General features: G+C 36.5%; 2 protein-coding genes across 2 annotated transcripts; one reads left to right on the forward strand and one right to left on the reverse strand.

The window, feature by feature from the left end:
- The first annotated feature begins 1811 nt into the window (after positions 1-1811).
- On the forward strand, positions 1812-6219 carry LOC133701666 (LRR receptor-like serine/threonine-protein kinase GSO1). Its single transcript, XM_062125677.1, has 2 exons — positions 1812-5699; positions 5782-6219. Exons 1-2 carry the CDS (start codon positions 2309-2311, stop codon positions 6153-6155), a joined length of 3765 nt encoding a protein of 1254 aa, XP_061981661.1. The 5' UTR covers positions 1812-2308; the 3' UTR covers positions 6156-6219.
- Positions 6220-6423: 204 nt separating this feature from the next.
- On the reverse strand, positions 6424-12810 carry LOC133701667 (uncharacterized). The gene is made up of 3 exons (XM_062125678.1): positions 12649-12810; positions 12400-12537; positions 6424-6759 (listed from the first exon to the last, which is right to left on the reverse strand). The coding sequence occupies exons 1-3, from the start codon at positions 12737-12739 to the stop codon at positions 6743-6745; spliced, it is 246 nt and encodes an 81-aa protein (XP_061981662.1). The 5' UTR covers positions 12740-12810; the 3' UTR covers positions 6424-6742.
- Between the last annotated feature and the right edge of the window lie 378 nt (positions 12811-13188).

The raw sequence follows: 13188 nt of genomic DNA on the forward strand, positions 1-13188 counted from the left end.
GGGCTATGTTGAATTACACATACAGTATGATCTGTGGGGATTAATTTGATCATAGAAACTTAATTACCCACGAAATAATAATTAGATACTTCGCATGAAGGCAACAAATAATATCCTCTCTTTTTTTTTGCTTTTTTTCATGGATCCTAAGATTCTGTGAACTTGGGATGCCATCATTTTTACTTATTTGTAAGAATGTTTTTATTCTCACTTGAGATCGATGAACTTTGTATGGATAAAAAAATTATAGAGTCAATCTTCCCACACCGAATGCAGGGAAATGGATAAAGGTTTTGTGCCACAATAATGGTTAGCTGAAGCAGGTTGGAAATGGATTTGTTTGCTTGCACAGAACAAATTAAAAGAAGAGTATAAGAAACAATAAAATACGTAATTGATTGCTCCTGAAAGCATCTCAACACCCAATTTGCATAATTTGAGTGGGGAAACAGTTCAGTAGGGCATTTTGGAGTGGGCAACAGGGTTACATACATGCAACCAATCCAAATTTAAAGGCCACAAAACGACACTAGGGTTTGGTAGCTCAACGCATTAATAACTTGTAAATCGTGATGGCATCATTATATTCTGTAGACTTGCTTTTCAGATTAGGTAATCTGTAATACTTTTGAACCAAAATATCGAACTTGTAATGTATACGCTGGTAAGGTGCGATTTGGAAGTTGTGTTTCTTACGTGGGGAATGACAAGTTCATGCGAGGAATCCATTGACTTTGTAGAGCTTCGAAGTACAAATTGATGATGCCTTATAACTAAACAAAAGGGAAATAATAGTAGCAATCCAACCGCTCACTTTCTCAGTATGTCAGAGCTAACACACTACAACAAGAAAACTAGCAAACCCACGAATATCTCATCCCCTTGTGGTCATGTAACCACTGTATCTACCTCCATGTAATCCCATACCTTTTCTTATTCAATCAAAACCTACCAGCATTGCATTACTTTGTTTCGCTCCGCTGTTATTAAATCCAGTCCGGGAGGGTCGAGCTTAGACTTGGTCGACCTATCCCTATCCCGGGTTGTGTGTCAAAAAAATTAACCTAAAATTAACCTGATCAATCAAGTAATTAATTCATAACTTGATTAGAAATTCGATGAATTTTTTTTAAATAATGTTATTTTACTATTTTTAAACTTTAACAGTTGACCCATTTCCTAACTTAGATTGTGTGTTAAAAAAAGCAACATGAAATTAACTCACTAGATAAAGAAAGCTAATTCATAGTCCATTAAAAACTTAAATGATATTATTTTGATAATTTTTTTTTGACGTGGATGTCTATGCTAGCTTGCGCGTGTCTTGATTAATCTTATGAATTCTAAAATTAATGACTATATAAGTTTTCAGTGGCCATAAGATTTATAAAATTCAAACTGGTAATTTTTAAAATATAAATTTAAAATCTGATCAATTAAATTATATTTTCATAATTATTATTTTGATATTTTTAAAATGGACTGAGTTGATGCATCCCTGTAGTTATTATTTTGATATTTTTAAAGTGGACTTAGTTGATGCATCCCTGATGGAGGCTGTGTGTTAAAAAAAATTAATCTTAAATTGACCGGTCACGAAGCCTTGAAAACTTGATTAACCTTTTCTTTTAAATGATGATATTTTAATAATTTTTTATTATCCAGCATCAACATATCCGACCCATGGTCCGAGCCTTTCTTAATCAATCACAACTATTTTATTAATTATTTAGTATTATTCTTTGACTTCTCTTTTGTGTTCTCTCATTTATTGGACCTTTTATGCTCACACTTTCATGTTCTTTCTCTGACCAAGTTTGACCTTTTGAATCTAGCTATATCCCTTCATTTAAGACTGCCTATAACATACTCTAATCAATGGCGCAGTTCCAGTTGTAGCAGCTTGGCGGTCATTTATGGCATTTGTTGCCCTGGACAAAATTCTGCTCACTCACTCATCACGGTTTCTTATCCCTTCTTGTCACCCATTTTAAGGCTTCTTAAAAGACACTGCCAACCTTTCCAACACTGCCTCAGCCATCAATACACTGCCCATCTGCTTTGCAATTCAAGAGCCATGCATGAAGCTCCCTCACATGGCTGCTGCTGCTGCCTTCTTTGCTCAAACTACGCGTCTTCCCTTGCCCCAAGACCACCCACCTTCACCAACACAGACCTGCTCTCTGTCTTTAATGCCAATATGATCACCACCTACCATTTCATGCAATAGACCCAGCATGAAATCACCTTCCATTTATATGTTGTTATAAGCCATTTTCTGAACTTGTATCTTGTGATAAAAAATATTATGGCGGTGCCAAAACGAGTGCTGTTGCTTTTTGCTGCTCTTTTATTTTGCTTTTCATTTGGTTTTGTTCTGTGCCAGAACCAAGAGCTGTCTAGTCTTTTGGAGGTGAAGAAATCATTTGAGGGAGACCCGGAAAAAGTTTTGCTTGATTGGAATGAAAGCAACCCGAACTTCTGTACATGGACCGGAGTTACATGTGGCTTGAACTCAGTTGATGGCTCAGTGCAAGTTGTGAGTTTAAACTTATCTGACTCATCTCTTAGTGGCTCAATATCACCCTCACTCGGTAGTCTACAAAAGCTGCTCCAACTTGATCTTTCTTCTAACGGCCTCACGGGTCCCATTCCTGCTACTCTTTCAAACCTCTCTTCGTTGGAATCTTTGCTTTTGTTCTCTAACCAACTCACTGGTCCCATCCCAACTCAACTCGGTTCCCTCAAGAGTCTCCAAGTCCTGAGAATCGGTGATAATGGACTCAGTGGACCTATTCCTGCTTCATTTGGTAATCTTGTCAACCTGGTCACTCTTGGTTTGGCCTCCTGCAGTCTCACAGGTCCAATACCACCCCAGCTTGGACAGCTCAGTCAAGTCCAGAGCTTGATTTTACAGCAGAACCAACTTGAAGGACCGATTCCTGCCGAGCTAGGGAATTGTTCAAGCCTCACCGTCTTCACTGTAGCTGTCAACAATCTTAATGGATCAATCCCTGGAGCATTGGGCCGTCTTCAAAATCTCCAAACACTAAACCTGGCAAACAATAGTCTCTCTGGTGACATACCGAGTCAACTCGGCGAACTGAGTCAACTCGTCTATCTGAATTTCATGGGGAACCAGCTTCAAGGCCCAATCCCAAAGTCACTAGCAAAAATGAGTAATCTTCAGAATCTTGATTTGTCAATGAACATGCTCACCGGAGGCGTTCCAGAGGAGTTTGGCAGCATGAATCAGCTTGTTTACATGGTTTTGTCAAATAACAATCTTTCTGGTGTCATACCAAGAAGCCTATGTACAAACAATACCAATTTGGAGAGCCTGATTCTGTCTGAGACTCAACTTTCTGGCCCAATTCCGATAGAATTAAGACTATGTCCATCTCTGATGCAGCTTGATTTGTCAAACAACAGCCTTAATGGATCAATTCCCACTGAAATTTACGAGTCGATTCAATTGACTCATCTCTATCTCCACAACAACAGCTTGGTGGGTTCAATATCTCCTTTGATAGCAAACTTAAGCAACCTGAAGGAACTTGCATTGTATCACAACAGTTTACAAGGCAATCTTCCCAAGGAGATTGGAATGCTTGGAAATCTTGAAGTCTTGTATCTTTATGACAATCAGTTATCTGGGGAGATTCCTATGGAGATTGGCAATTGTTCAAACTTGAAAATGGTTGATTTCTTTGGAAATCATTTCAGTGGAGAGATTCCTGTTACTATTGGGAGGCTGAAGGGACTGAATTTGCTTCATTTGAGGCAAAATGAGCTTGGTGGTCATATTCCCGCCGCTTTGGGCAACTGTCATCAACTAATTATTCTAGACTTGGCAGACAATGGCCTATCTGGTGGCATTCCTGTTACTTTTGGATTTCTCCAGGCTCTTGAGCAGCTCATGCTTTACAACAATTCCCTTGAAGGTAATCTTCCTTATTCGCTTACCAATTTACGGCATCTGACCAGAATAAATCTGTCTAAAAACAGATTCAATGGTAGCATTGCCGCGTTATGTAGCTCGAGTTCTTTTCTTTCGTTTGATGTTACAAGCAATTCATTTGCCAATGAGATTCCTGCCCAGTTAGGAAATTCGCCTTCTCTTGAAAGGCTTAGATTAGGGAACAACCAGTTTACTGGCAATGTCCCTTGGACGCTTGGTAAAATCCGTGAATTGTCGCTGTTAGACCTGTCAGGGAATTTGCTCACAGGGCCAATACCTCCACAGCTTATGTTGTGCAAGAAATTGACACACATTGATCTCAACAACAACCTTCTTTCTGGTCCTTTGCCGTCATCGCTAGGAAATTTGCCACAGTTAGGGGAGCTCAAGCTCTCCTCCAATCAATTTTCCGGGTCTCTTCCTCCGGAGCTGTTCAATTGTTCTAAACTGTTGGTGCTTTCTCTTGATGGTAATTTGCTGAATGGAACTCTTCCTGTTGAGGTTGGTAAGCTGGAGTTTCTCAATGTTCTCAACCTCGAACAAAACCAATTATCAGGATCAATCCCTGCGGCCCTAGGTAAGCTGAGCAAGCTGTATGAGCTTCAGCTCTCGCATAACAGCTTCAGTGGTGAAATACCTTTTGAACTCGGGCAACTCCAGAATCTGCAAAGCATTTTGGACCTTGGCTACAACAATCTCAGCGGTCAAATTCCTTCTTCTATTGGAAAATTGTCTAAACTTGAAGCTCTTGATCTGTCTCACAATGAGCTAGTTGGAGCAGTCCCTCCTGAAGTTGGTGACATGAGCAGTCTTGGCAAGCTTAATCTTTCCTTCAATAATCTCCAAGGCAAATTAGGCGAGCAATTCTCACACTGGCCAACTGAGGCATTTGAAGGAAACCTGCAGCTCTGTGGAAGCCCTCTTGATCACTGCTCTGTGTCAAGTCAGCGTTCAGGCCTAAGTGAGTCATCAGTAGTGGTAATCTCAGCAATTACAACCTTAACTGCCGTTGCTCTGCTCGCACTTGGACTTGCTCTCTTCATCAAACACAGGCTGGAATTTCTCAGAAGGGTGAGTGAAGTGAAATGCATTTACTCTTCCAGTTCTTCCCAAGCTCAGCGCAAACCACTCTTCCGGAAGGGTACTGCCAAGAGAGACTACAGGTGGGATGACATTATGGCAGCAACGAATAATCTTAGTGACGAGTTCATCATTGGCTCAGGTGGGTCTGGAACAATCTACAGAACTGAGTTTCAAAGTGGAGAAACTGTAGCAGTTAAGAAGATTCTGTGGAAAGATGAGTTTCTACTTAATAAAAGCTTCGCAAGAGAAGTGAAGACACTTGGCAGGATTAGGCACAGGCATTTAGTGAAGCTGATAGGGTATTGTAGCAGCGAAGGAGCGGGTTGTAATCTCTTGATTTATGAATACATGGAGAATGGGAGCTTGTGGGATTGGCTGCATCAACAACCAGTGAATATCAAGAAGAGGCAAAGCCTAGACTGGGAGACGAGGTTAAAGATCGGTTTGGGATTGGCCCAGGGAGTGGAGTACATCCACCATGACTGTGTACCAAAGATCATTCATAGAGATATCAAATCAAGCAATATATTGCTGGATTCCACTATGGAGGCGCACTTAGGGGATTTTGGACTGGCAAAGGCACTAGAGGAGAATTACGACTCCAATACAGAATCGCATTCATGGTTTGCGGGCTCTTATGGTTATATTGCTCCAGGTATTATAGCAATTTCTGCGTAGAATTATGCTTCTTTAAGTTCATCATTCCCCACATGTCATAACTTATCATGCATTTTCAGAGTATGCATACTCGCTCAAGGCAACGGAGAAGAGTGATGTTTATAGCATGGGTATCGTGCTGATGGAGCTCGTAAGTGGAAAAATGCCAACTGATGCAAGCTTTGGTGTCGATATGGACATGGTGAGATGGGTGGAGAAACATATGGAAATGCAAGGTGGATGTGGACGTGAAGAGTTGATCGATCCTGCTTTGAAACCACTCTTGCCTTGTGAAGAATCGGCAGCGTATCAATTGCTTGAAATAGCACTGCAATGCACAAAAACCACTCCACAAGAGAGGCCCTCATCCCGACAGGCGTGTGATCAGTTACTACATTTGTACAAGAATAGGGTGGTGGATTTTGACAAGATGAATAATGATCCTTATTCATAACTGATGAAATCTATTTTTAAGATCGAAGCCGATTATCAATCTAAGCATCGTTCTTTTTCCTCCTTTTTTTTAGATCTTGTGCTAACTAGGTCAGTCTTCAAAAGATGTCATTTTCATTTCTTGATGGTATTTTCACTATTGTAACCACAAGCATGTAATCTGATCCCCAAAGCATGGTGGAAGCTGTTTTGATGATAGCACCTTTGGTGGTGTGGTGTAGACCGAAGAAACCGTAAAATAAAACATAGCAACAGTAACACAACAGGGCAATACCAAGCAAATCCTAAGATTAACTCATTTCAAACTTTAGATCAAACGGTGATCACGAAGGGCCCAAAAATCCATTACATCAATCATATTTCCAGTGGAGAAAATCACTAGATTGCTTCAAAGTATTATTGAAGATCCAAACCCAGGCTGTCCACATTATGAAAGCATCTAAATCTTTATTTGTCGCAAAAGCAAGAAAAACAACTAACAAGATCACAAGCACAGCATCAAAAGATAAAAAAGAAAACAAGTGTATATACGGCCCTTTGAAGAACATTAGTTCTGAGACCACAATTTTCAGAAGACAAGAACAGGTTCTAATCATCATCTTCATCTGCAAAGGAAATGAAAAGTTAGATCAGTGAAGAAAGATAATTATACTTGAAGACTGACACAGAAGCAATGAAAAATTTTCTTGAACTGGAAAGAAAAATGTCAGACATTGGGGAATAGGTATAGGAGTCTTGCATAACCAAAACTAGGGTTTTTCAAATAAAGCAAGTATAAATGGCAGGATAGGAGAAGAGATCAAATGGATGATACTACATGCTGCTTCTGTCGAGATTGGTACAATATAAGGAAAAAGTGTCATAAGAACGTGTACACATACACATGTTTACGCGGGTGCATTTACAAACTGAGCTAGAAAAGTGAAGTAAAGAATTACACATGAACATGAAAAAGCAGATGCAAATGAAATCCATAACTTCATGTTTTACACTAAACATGCCTAGAGATGCCAAAACCAATGCCTGTCCTCGTGCTTCAAACTCTAACACAGTTAACACTAAACCCAGAAAATAATTTCCACCCCAATGTCCCACTAAAATAGTCCCCAATACAAGGCCAATTTTAATATTAATGTATGAAGGTCAGTTGGGAAAGTGTTTTTAGGGTCAGATTTAAGGCCTACAGATATAAGGGAAAACAGATAGACAGTATCAGTAACTATTTAACCTCATGTTGCTTCTCACTTCTTACAATTCCTCCTCTCAAAATGATACGATATGCAGTCACTTTGCAGGACCATAGGCTGGTGGTAGCAGGAACCTTATGTGGCTTCTAGCTTCTGCATTTGCACCCTCAAGTGCCTCGGTGATGTTGAATTGAGGCATCACTTGTACAACCCCCCGGCCCAATCAAAAGAATAAAAAATAAAAGCCCCGTTGCAATAAAAGTTATCAGATGTTGGTTAATTCAAATGCTGCATTCCAAAAAAATAGTAGCTATTGTTTCATATTTCTTTCATTCTCTTTAATGTTTCCATAACTTTAAACAATCAACTTTTTCTTACTATTAATATTTTCCTTGTATCTTTATTAAAATTGTATTTAAAATCATTTCCCTAATTTAACACTTATTTTATTCCTACCTTGCAATGGTGCTTTTTATCTTTAATTTTTTAAGGACTTTAACATGATATTATTTGAGTTGAAATTATCAATTAATCATGAAATTAAAATAGACCAAAATATTGTCATGTTTTTAGTTTGATTAACTTTTTTTTTTTACTATTTGAGAATTCACTCAATTTTAATAAATAATTTTAAAAATACTTGATACAATGCTTTCATATGAACTATAAGATTCAGTATTTTAAAAGAACCTGCTGAAAATGACTCCTGGCTTCGCCACTGCTCAAATGGCAGGATGTAATTATTTCGAAGGGCTGTTCAGATTTGTTAGAAGCAGAACAAAATTACAGTCTCAAGCTTCTTTAACTTAATCAAAAGACAAACTATTAATTGATTACAACAAAGTTTGACTCATGTTTTACAAGGATATTTTGTGCGTTGGTGGGTGGGTCCATGCAGAGAGAGCATGTGCGCTGCACTGGAAGATCAGCGATGGGAGGCAGTGTAAAAGATAATGCTCAAATGCAGCCAGTGTTGTCAAGAGGCGCTTTAGGCGAGGTGAGACCCAGCACCCTTTATTTTTCCAAGCGAGGCAATTTAAATAGGTGTTGCCTAGGCGCTCGCTTGAAATGTAAGCACCAGGCACTGAAGCGAGTGCCCAGTCAAAATATGCATTTTTTTGTTCTTCATTTTTTTAATTGATATATGTTTTGACATGTTTCCCGTATTCTTTCTATTCACCACCAATAATAATTTAAGAGTATAGTTGTAATAGTAAAGAGTAGGGTTGAAAAAGAAGAAAAGGACCATCAAAATAGAGTTGGGAGGCACATTTGACAACCATGCTTTTCCAAAGAATCGGTACATCTTTTTGTTTGTTTCTTCTTCATTTATTTTCTTTTTTCTTTTTCTTTCTTCTTCACTTATGTGGTCTCTCTCTCTCTCCATCTTATTTCTTTTTTACCTGTCTTCTTCTCTCTCTCTCTCTCTTTAAATATCCATGGTGTTATGTTGCTGAAATTTTTACCCTTTTTTTTTAATAAAAGAACACTTTCTCAAATCTCAAGTTCATCACTCATCAAACTTCATAATTGATTTTTTCCTTGTCGTGTTTATTGTTTCTGAAACTTTAGTTTCAAACTTCACAATTGACTTTTTTTTCTTGATGTGTTTACCGTTTGTGAAACTTTAGCTTATAATTATTTTTTTAATTAACTTACTTTATTCCAAACTTTAGCATTTTAAGCTTCACTATTTTAATCTACTTGCTCTTTAAAATTGTCTTATTTTGTTTTTAAGGGTGAATAGTATAACCTTTTCAACTATTTTAAAATATTGAGTTTGATTTTGATTTTATAATCTTAATTTTTAACATATATATTTGTGATTTACATATTATAATGCTATACATATAATTTATTTGAATTTATAGCATAGCGCCTTGTTTTATTCAGGCATTTGATGGCCTTGACGCCTTAGGGCTCCTTTTGCTTTTGACAACACGGAATACAGCCAAGTCATATGTACAAAAAATTTGAATATCTGTTGATTAAGAATGTTAAAGCGAGACTTTGTTATTGCTTATCAAAAAACAGAGTCAGTCTGTCAAAAGATACTGATGGTAAAGAGCAACACAAAAAAGGATATGATGGAAAAGGAACTGGTAACAAATGGGAACGAAGGATTAGGTCATTTAATGTTTGAAGATCTCTCATTTCAATAATTGATTGATCGATGTTAACAATGCAGGATGAAAGTATAATATTCCAAAGGGTGGGTTGGTTAGGTCATTTAAATCTTGTGTTTAAAGTTTCTTTTACATTTATTCCTATTTTCTTCTTTATATTATCAAATTACAGTTTTGAATGTTGCATGGCAATAGAAAGAAGTGTTTGCCAGAAAGGATAGGTATACAAATATCTGATAGGGTAGAATAAAATAGAAATACTTGCAAAGGTGGCAACACACTCATCTGTTTGCAACTATGACTGCAACCAAGTTGGGTTCAGTGCAGATTTAATGGGATTTGGATATTAATATGATTACTGAAACACTAAAACCAAATTCAAATCTGTATCCAAATCTAAAATTAGAAAAAAGACTTGAATCCTATTACAAGACAAAAATGAACACATGGATATGTCGACTAGCAAATTATGATTAACTATATTTCATTAAACATTTTATCACGGAGCATGCACATGTAGATATAAGCATTAACAAACACACAAACCAACACATGGAGGTGTATGCGCAAACAAATTTATAGAGATGTACATTAAATAAAGATCCAGAACAGACACATAACACTTTCATAGACAATTTTTACATATTTCCATAGATATACAGAATGCACACACATGAACGTATAATAAGCAGATTCTGATATTAATAAAATCAGATCATATAAAATTCAAATTTGATACATTAAGTTCATTCATTAACATCATCGAATTTTACCATCAGAACTATGAATAGATTTTGGACATGAAATAATTGGATTCTGAATAACCCTAGGTACTGATACTTTCACATAAAGGAAAATCATATCAACTGACTAAAAAGAATTGCAAAAGCATGTTGGAGAATAAGTTATTATCCAAAACATGAAAGCAAGAGAAAAGAAGAAAGACTATGACGGCCCAGAACCAATGAAATCAGCCAAGTGGAAACAGACCTAAAAGCAGTGTAATTAAAATATGTTTATGCTTCATACCTTGCAAGATATATTTATATTATAGTACAAACAAGTATTCAAAGGCATCTTTTATCCCTTTTCATATAAACGTTTTAATATAAAGAGTAACAGAAAATAAAATATAAAATCTAGAAAACATATATTTTCTATTGCCTGTATGTGTATTCCCATAGAAATGATCCGTTTTATTTGACTGGTGGAGACAACAAATAATTAGTTATAACAAATTAATATAATTATAAGAAATAAAAATATAACAAATACTAAATAATGAAGTAAAGAGCATGCTCTTATCTTATTCAAATATTTTATTCAAAACACCTTGTTATCTTCAACCAATTCTGACCTAACAGTTTGACAAATGACTCGGTGACCCAAAAGCTTGACCAGGTCACTGTCTGAGCCAGATTTAATGGCGTAGACTAAAAGCACCCAAAGCATGACACAACAAAGAAGATAGGACACAATCCTAACCCATAACATTTTTCGAGGTGTGATAGTTTTGAAAAACTCTAGCGTTTCTCTTCAGCTAGTTACACCATAGGATTGCACAATGGCACAAAATCACAAAGTCTTACACTCTTTTCTCCTCCCAAATCAAGAAAAGATATCAACATAAAATTCACAACCAAGACTGAAATTGGCTTCCACTTTGGACTTTGAATAAATCCACCATTGAAGAGATCAGCATGTTGGAGAATAGGTCTTACAGAATTATGCGCCCATTTTCTATTAACTGAGATCCGCACTGGAATGGAATAAGGGTATCCTTTAGAGTATCTATAGATAGGTCTGATGCACCTATAGTGGATGTAAGTGAAACCCATTGGAAAACTCTAAATCAACACAAGCACATAGTCACTCCTATGAGGTTTCAATGCAAAATTTCTTAACTTTCCATAAGTTAACAGCACGCATTCCTCCTATAACCCGACATAGGAATGATTGCAGGTTGAAATTGACAGAGACATCCACGTGATAAGGTCATTTACTAAGTTTTTCGGTACTTTTACATCTCGTAGATGTTCACAACAACTTATCACATCCACAGCTCAATTCTTGGTAGAAACTAGCTCAAAGGAAATGCCAGGGCTATTAATCAGGTTGATGGAGCAGTCCAACACAACAAAAATTCACACAGGTCCAGCTAAACCATCACCTAACTAGTACAGCCTTGAAGACATAAACTTTATCACTGATAATGCACCTGCTAGGGGATAACAAGGTTTTGTATGGTTGGATTTGGGGATGGTGCATAAAGCAAGAAACTTGGTGATGTTCAACAGGAGTTTAAATTCCAGTGGGAGCATCATCTAACCCAGACTCTAAGCCATTTCTATGAATCAGACTTGTCATAGATGTTGCCAGCTCCATCATGTTTGTACATTCCTAGTACAAAAACTTCAACTCTTCAATCTTTGGTTGTAACAACAACCTCACCATTTTTTCCTTTTTCTTCCCTCAAAAACCACTAGTCCACTACTTTCTCCTATTTCTTTCATTCTCATTTTACACGTTTCCTCTTTCCCTAAAAATCCACTTTAGAAACAATTTTCCTTGTCTCCCTCGTCTACCCACACACACACACACATCTTTTCTTTCCAACTTCGCCCTTCAATATTGATGATTTTTATTATAGCACTGATTAGTGAATTACTAACACCGCAATGCCAATTAACAGGTTTTGACTAAATATGAACAGTTCGACTGCACTCAATCCATCATAACAAAAACACTTGTTTTCTCAAATTGATACCTCCAATTATCAACAACATTAGAAAAAAAAAAAACCCAAACTTGAGAGGAAGAAACCGAGGGCCCAAACTAAATGACGAAGAAATTAGGAAAAACAATGCGAACCCAGTAAAGAAAAATTGTTGAAGCAGGAAGATATGATCAAGATAGGAAAAGGAGAGAGTACCGAAGTAGCGGCGCTCATTGGCTTCCTTAGCTTTTTGAAGCATCTTGTCGAGGTCTTGTTCAAGCTGAGCATCCCATTTGACCAACTGATTCACAAAAACAACTCCTAATCCCATGCCCACCACATGTTCCCACGGATCTATTAACATAAACAAAAAAAAATAATCATAAAAAAATTGAAGAATAAAATGGAAAGAAGAGAAAAAAGATTAGTGATTTTGTTGGTAAAAGAGTGTTGAAAAAAACTTACGGCGCATGTAAGGGAGTTTGCGGAGAGCATTGGAGTACATCTGGGTACCCAGTCCTAACAGTGCTCCAATCACTGTTGCACTCAACACCATCTCTCTCTCTCTCTCTCACCAAAAATCCAGTCTTTCTTCGCTTGACTTCGAGTTTTCATTTTCTGGTTCAGTTCCACCAATTGTATTTTACAATGTTTTTTATTTAAAAATATATTAAAATAATATTTTTTTAATTTTTAAAAATTATTTTTAATATTACTATATCAAAATAATATTAAAATACTAAAAAAATTACTAATTTAAAATAAAATAAATAAATTTTTTAAAAATTATTTTTAAAATATAAAAATAAACATGAGTGAGTTATTTTTATATTTGCATGTGACTTTTATCCAAACCTATTCGATCTTACCATCCTACCCCATTTTTTTTTCAAAAAAAATACCTTTTTTTGTGGAGTTTAATGGTTTCATTAGTTAAGTCAATTTCTTTTTTAATTTTTTTTCAACAATTATTTGGGGTATTTTTTTAATATTAAAATCAATTGA

The sequence above is a fragment of the Populus nigra genome, chromosome 8, assembly GCF_951802175.1.
Source record: "Populus nigra chromosome 8, ddPopNigr1.1, whole genome shotgun sequence".
Classification (NCBI taxonomy): domain Eukaryota; kingdom Viridiplantae; phylum Streptophyta; class Magnoliopsida; order Malpighiales; family Salicaceae; genus Populus; species Populus nigra.